Below are 6,552 nucleotides of genomic sequence, written 5' to 3'. Positions count from 1 at the left end.
TATTTGAGTGAGGAAGTTTGCTCTCCAGATCAGGTGGAATTTTAGAAAAATAATTACTGAAGGTATGTGAGATGTCTAAAGGATCGCTTAGTACTTTATTATCATATTGCAATGTCTTGATTGTGTCTTTATTTTGAAAGTTACCTTTTAGTTCATTTATTGCTTGCCAAATTTTCTTCGTATTATTTTTTAAAGTTTATGAAGAATTGGTGATAATAGTTAGTTTTGGCAGATCGAGAGAGAGAGAGAGAGAGAGAGAGAGAGAGAGGCTTTGGAACAACTTAGTGATTGATACAGATATACACAAGGTTCCTACTTTTCAGAAATTTAAGTGTGAGGCTAATAAATGGCTAAAAGTGTAATAGCGTATTGTTTTAAATGAAAGTGTATCTTTTGAAATGAAAATGTTGGCCTTCAAAAGTGAATGTGTGAATTTCGGCAAGAAAATTTTTAACCAAGTATATGTGAATCTTTCAAGAAAAAAGATAATTAGTGAAAAGTGAAAGGGGTGTGTATATTCTAGAATGTCTATGTATGAAATGGCATCTTGTATTATTGGGTGCAATTTTTACTATTTAGTTTATATAACTATTTTACTATTTTGTATTGGGGAATGCATTTCTCATGTGTTAATATTATGTCAAAGATAGTTCTCGGCAACTCACCGTGAACTTTTGGCTATTTACTATATATACCTTGTTATATTAAATTGTAAATAAAAAGAGAGAGAGAGAGAGAGAGAGAGAGAGAGAGAGAGAGAGAGAGAGAGAATCACCATATTTTTTATTTCGTTCAGTAAGGTACAGATTTTAATTATATTAGAACAAAATAATATATTACTTGACATTTTTAATTATTAGATTGATATATCATTGGCTTTCTGGGTATGAGTCTGACACGTACGGTTCAGGTACTGTCACATGGTATGGGAGTTCCCGCCTGATCGGTACCAATGCCCCGCCATTCTGCGTTGTGGTTGAGTCGTGACAACACGTGTACTTACGCTAAGTTGTTAATGTTGCAGTTTTGTGATTGAATTTAGAAAATTAGCAAGCACAGTGTATCCCAAACTCTCTGCTCATGCAAGTGTTTGGTAGCATATATGTATGTGAGCAGTTCTCGAAAATGAATTAGGTTTATAATCTTGAAAAGAAAAATAAAAACATGATTTTGGTGACGTTTTGCCGGTAAACCGTAGGTTGTAGAGTAACCATGTAATTTTAAAGATTGTAGTATGGAAGAAATGCAAGCGATGAACACCAACCACGTTAGTTTATCTTAATTAGTCGATGAAATATAAGGAGTTCATTTTGCCTTTATACTCGATACCACATACAAATCCTAAAGTTTGGTAGCAATTTACAGGTGAACAATTACTCCTACAGCAAACATGTATGTAGAACAAGTTGGAGACTGGCATATATTACCCCTGCTGGGCCATTGTTCTACATTATATTCGTATTATATGTCCCCTAAATAGCATCGTGAATTGCCACTCAATCGTTATAAATGTCATTTTTCAGAAAATCACTTTACAGTAATCTCATCTCGAAATCGATCATTTTACATCAGTTCTGTGACAGTATAAGGCCGCATGCAAAATATAAAGTTAAATTTCTTAAAAATAAAAAAAAGTTTTTTGAGCGAATTTTGAATTGCACAGTACAATAATATTATACACGAAAAAAAAAATTTTAGGGAGAACTATGCATATATTTTTACTTTTTTTTTCTATTACTGTATTTTACAACGTTTTCTTAAAAAAAAAAAAAAAACATATCTCTTCTACGAATAATTTCTCTTTCTTTTGCAGTCGCCATGGATGAAGATCTGTTTTCCGACTCGTCAAATAAGTCAAGAAGTAGTGATGAAGAAAATTCAGTGATCGATGATTCTGATAGAGATCGAAATTACGATTCAGAGAAGGATTCAGCTGAGAGTTCCTCCTCAGAAGAGTCAAAAGAGGAGAAGCTCCAGAGTAAAAGTAAGTAACACTTTTTGTTATATTATCCTTTCATGAAATGAAAGAAAATAACTTGAACCAATGCCTGTCATAATGGATGTATTTTCTCTGTAGAAAGAAGAACTGAAGTGTCTTATTCAGAACCTCAATCCAGCGAAGATGAAAATAATTCATCAGAAGGTTGGTTGCTCTTTTATTGTGAAATATTGTTGCAAAGCAGGTTTTTCGACATTTATATTAGTGTAATATTCTGTAATATTCTTAATATTTTTACAGATGAAGAAGGCGAAGAAGAAGAAGACAAGAGTGATAGAATTGATTACATGGCGTCATGTTTGTCAGGATTATCCAGGGAACAACTGCTGGCCAAAGGTGGATTAACAGAGGAAAGGAAGAAGAAGATTAAAAAAGGATTGAAGCTGATTAAAGGACCACCGACACTTTCAAAAATTGACCAGTTCTTTAAGTTCAAAAAGGATCAAATAAATGAAGAACTGGAATTATTGAAGAAGAAACACCAGTTGTGTAAGGAATTGGCACTAGAACTTTGGTCTGCAATAGAAAGTCAGCAGAGAAAGGCTTTGGAACTTCATGTTAAGTATTTGGCGAGGCCCAGGAAAGCTAAATTCAGAAAACAGTGAGTATAATTGTATTTTTACGTAAGTAGAACTTGAAAGACTGGTAACTTTCTCATTATCAACAGCTTGTATCCTCCTTGCAGTAGCATATGATATATTTATATATGTATATATATATATATATATATATATATATATATATATATATATATATATATATATATATATATATATTTTATTTTTATTTATTTATTTTTTACAGGAAAGAGTGTCAAATAGCAGGTTGCCCTGGAAAAGTAGCAAATACGAAGCGACACATGGCGCAGGTGCATAAATACATGAAGAGGTCGGAAAGAGAAAAAATCCTCTCCTTGCACAAGAAGCTTCAAACAGAAATGAAGAGCAAATTCAATGAAAATAAAAAAACACCTAAGAAGAAAAGATACCCGCTCAGAAGATGTAACATATGCGACAAAGAAATCAAGAGAATTGATATCCACTTACAAAAAGTGCATAAAGTTCAACGAGGACCACAGTTCTTCGAACATATGAATGAGGTTAGTATGTAAATGTTATTACAAATTTATTATTCTTGTAGATTTCATTAATATACTGGTATTCTGGAATATAAGTGTTGAAGGTTATATATTTGCATATTTTCTTTCTTTATTTCATTTTTTCACAGTCTCTGCCTATAGAAGACATAGTTGGACTTGAGCCTTTGGACATAGATGCAGGCCAAGTAAATATATCGTCTGACGATGGGATTAAGTCATTTCTGAATGATTTCAAGGAATACCTTCAGACGTGCAAGATTCTAAAACTTAGTTCTTGCAAAAGTTATGCACGGAATGTAGGACAAATGCTGATCCATAAAATTGGTGAAAGACCAATACCACACCTAACACCAAGAGCTATATGCAAGACCTTGCAGTCAGTGGGAGAGGAAGGTGGATATATCATGGTTAACTCTAACAGATTGGCTGCTTCAACCAGAGCTAGATATGTAAAAGCAGCGCTGCTTGCCATCGAATACCTTAAGAAAACAAACAAAATAAATGAACACCTGGAGAGGGATGCATCTCTACAACTGCAAGCAGCCATTGGTGAGTATTTTTTGTTATTTTTTTTATCTACTTGATTTTATATTCTGCTTTATCTATAATAATTTATGATTACATGTTCATGTCTCATTTCCAGTCGCGCAGAGGAAAGAAGCTGCCAAGAATGTCCCCGCCATACGCAGAAGGAAGGAGCTGGAAAATATTGAATTACATGTAATTCATGAGCTAAGACAGGCAAGCTACGTCCGCAAGGTCCTGCAAATAGCAAAGGATTCCCTAGAGAATGAAGACTGTCTACCAATCGTTCTCGGAGATTTCACCCGTCTCCGGGACGTGCTAATACTAGTGCTAATTATTTCTTCATTAAAAAGGGTGATGGAATTCATGGAGTTCCGTCTATGCGAGTTCCTCGAAAGAGAACTCAAAAGAACACCCTCAGGAGAAACCTGCTACGTGATTAGGATCGCACGGCACAAGACTGCAGAAGCAGGTAGGTAGATATTTTGTGAATGCATACATGAAGTAATTATTGTTTTATTTCTTTAGCATTATATTATAACTGTTGATCTACATTTTTCTCATTATCAGGTGCATCAGTACTATTTATTGATGAGGACGAAGAAAAAGCGCTCCTGGCGTATGTAAAACATTACCGCCCAATAGCTGTACCATGCAGTGGGCCGCACTGCTACATGTTCCCAACCAGGAACAACATGAAACGGGGTTGCTGCTCTAGAATGGAGTTCCCCAACGTGAACAGGATTCTGCAGTCAGTATCAAAGAAAGCTGCATCGGACTGCAAAATTACTTCAAGGATACTGAGAAGATCCCAGATAACAGCGTTATGGGAAAAATGTGAAGACCCTTCTTGGAAACAGAAAGTGGCCAATTTGGTTGGCCACTCACTTGCAACAGCCAGTAGGTACTATGAGTTTAGCGAAAAAGTGCCTCCAGGACTGGCTGTATTTGAAACTCTGAAACGAATGAAACAAGAGGGGTGGAGAAGGCTTCCAGAAGTAGAAAGGTGAGTTATAGATATAAGAAGACCTTCTTTGTTATTGGCATATACGTGCGTGAATATACAAATATATTAACTGCCTTTTTTTTCTTTAATGACTACAGACAGACAGAAGACAGCGAGTCCGATGACCCACAACCAGTGGAGAAGTCATTCCGTGCACAAGATCCAGAACTTAGATTGACTCTTGAACCAGATGAGTAAGTTTTTCTTGAATATATCATGCACCAAATAATTTACTATTCACTAGTGATATCATTATGAGTATTTGACGTTTTACTTTTTTTTTCAGAGATCAGGCATCAACTTCGCACGTTTTCAAAGTCCCAGTTGTGCCACAAAAAAAAAGGTTTCAGGGATGATTTTTAAGTAACTGGGTGATATCGTTTGGAAATGCTTTGACAGGATGTAAAATATTAGTTATCAATATATTTCACGTCAATTTCTACATTTTATATTTACAGGAGCGTGGTGTCAGCGATAAGCTTTGCATCCTCTGACAGTGAGTCAGAAGCTAAACAAACAGCAAGACCAACGCCCACAAGGGTAAGCTCTCATCTGAAATATGCAGAATTTATTGTAATTTATAATTTATTGTAATGGGTTACAAGTCAATCACTAGTGATTTTTGTTTATCTAACATGTCTTTTCATACATTTCAGAAGCTTGAGCTCAACAAAAAGGAGAGTGTTACCAAGAAATGCACGTCGTGAATCAAAAGAACTCAGCAGTGGAGGGTAATTATCCTGAAATTTTAATTATTATTATTATTTTATTTACTTCATATTTTAAGTATGCTGAATATTACTAATTCTTTCGTTTTCTTTTCCCCATCTATTTCAGGAGTCTGGTAACCGGCTCCCTGCCACTTGCCTTGTCAGGGGGCATGAGTCTTGTGTCGTCCCCTCTCCACTCGTCGTTGACGTACAAGGAAGGCAACAAGGACTTAGAAAGTCACGAAAAAATCCCGACAGCAATGCTGTATAGGGACTAAATTAAAGTGGTCCGATCCTGCGATGTGCATAACACCAAAGGGAATCACTACATTAGATGGAGTTCCGTGAGGGACCGCATGATAGAAGTTAACAAAGAATATGCACAATTTACTGAAGATCAATTAAGATGTCGGTAAAAATATTTCAAAACTAACAAACCTAAAAAATAAGTAATTTCTAATGTTTTGTATTGTGATTCTAAGGCATCCATTGCATTATCATTTCCTATGTGTAGTTAATTTCTTATGTTTGTGTTATTAGAATAAGTAATGCATTCGCAAGTGTTGTACCATTTTTCTATATATGTAATTAGAATAAGTATTTCATTTACAAGTATTTTTTTTCAGTTGAATTGTAATTTTAAGGTATGTTTGTGTTATTAGAACAAGTAATGCATTCACAAGTGTTGTACCATTTTTCTATATATGTAATTATAATAAGTATTTCATTTACAAGTATTTTTTTTTAGTTAATTTGTAATTTCAAGGTATGTTTGTGTTATTAGAACAAGTAATGCATTCGCAAATGTTGTACCATTTTTCTATATATGTAATTAGAATAAGTATTTCATTTACAAGTATTTTTTTTTCAGTTAAATTGTAATTATGCATTGTATTGTCATTTCTTAATGTCCTACGTGTACTTAATTTCTTATGCTTGTGTTATTAGAACAAAAAGGATTTCAGTTACAATTATTTTTTCATGTTCTTCATTATAGGGGTAAAATGTTCTTTACATATATAATTAGATGTATCAGATTCATTACTATGATCACTATATTTTCAAGAATTTATTGTAATATATATATAAAAAAAAAAAAACTATAAGTGTAGTTATCAGTTTGAGAAAAATATATATGATAAACTATGTTATTAAACATTGTTGTTGATGTGTCAATTTCTTCATTAAAAATAATAAACTGCATAATTATAAG

General features: G+C 33.8%; 2 protein-coding genes across 2 annotated transcripts; both read left to right on the top strand.

The window, feature by feature from the left end:
- The first annotated feature begins 1,818 nt into the window (after positions 1-1,818).
- LOC123511132 (kinesin-like protein KIF21A) lies at positions 1,819-3,811 on the top strand. Its single transcript, XM_045266754.1, has 6 exons — positions 1,819-1,984; positions 2,078-2,143; positions 2,240-2,600; positions 2,804-3,098; positions 3,227-3,647; positions 3,750-3,811. Exons 1-6 carry the CDS (start codon positions 1,819-1,821, stop codon positions 3,809-3,811), a joined length of 1,371 nt encoding a protein of 456 aa, XP_045122689.1.
- Positions 3,636-6,014, top strand: LOC123511372. Its single transcript, XM_045267191.1, has 6 exons — positions 3,636-4,095; positions 4,194-4,629; positions 4,728-4,823; positions 5,088-5,169; positions 5,286-5,360; positions 5,467-6,014. The coding sequence occupies exons 1-5, from the start codon at positions 3,981-3,983 to the stop codon at positions 5,334-5,336; spliced, it is 780 nt and encodes a 259-aa protein (XP_045123126.1). The 5' UTR covers positions 3,636-3,980; the 3' UTR covers positions 5,337-5,360; positions 5,467-6,014.
- Positions 6,015-6,552: the final 538 nt, after the last annotated feature.

The sequence above is a fragment of the Portunus trituberculatus genome, chromosome 31 (assembly GCF_017591435.1).
Source record: "Portunus trituberculatus isolate SZX2019 chromosome 31, ASM1759143v1, whole genome shotgun sequence".
NCBI classification, from domain to species: Eukaryota; Metazoa; Arthropoda; class Malacostraca; order Decapoda; family Portunidae; genus Portunus; species Portunus trituberculatus.
This window is presented reverse-complemented; position numbering and strand designations above follow the sequence as displayed.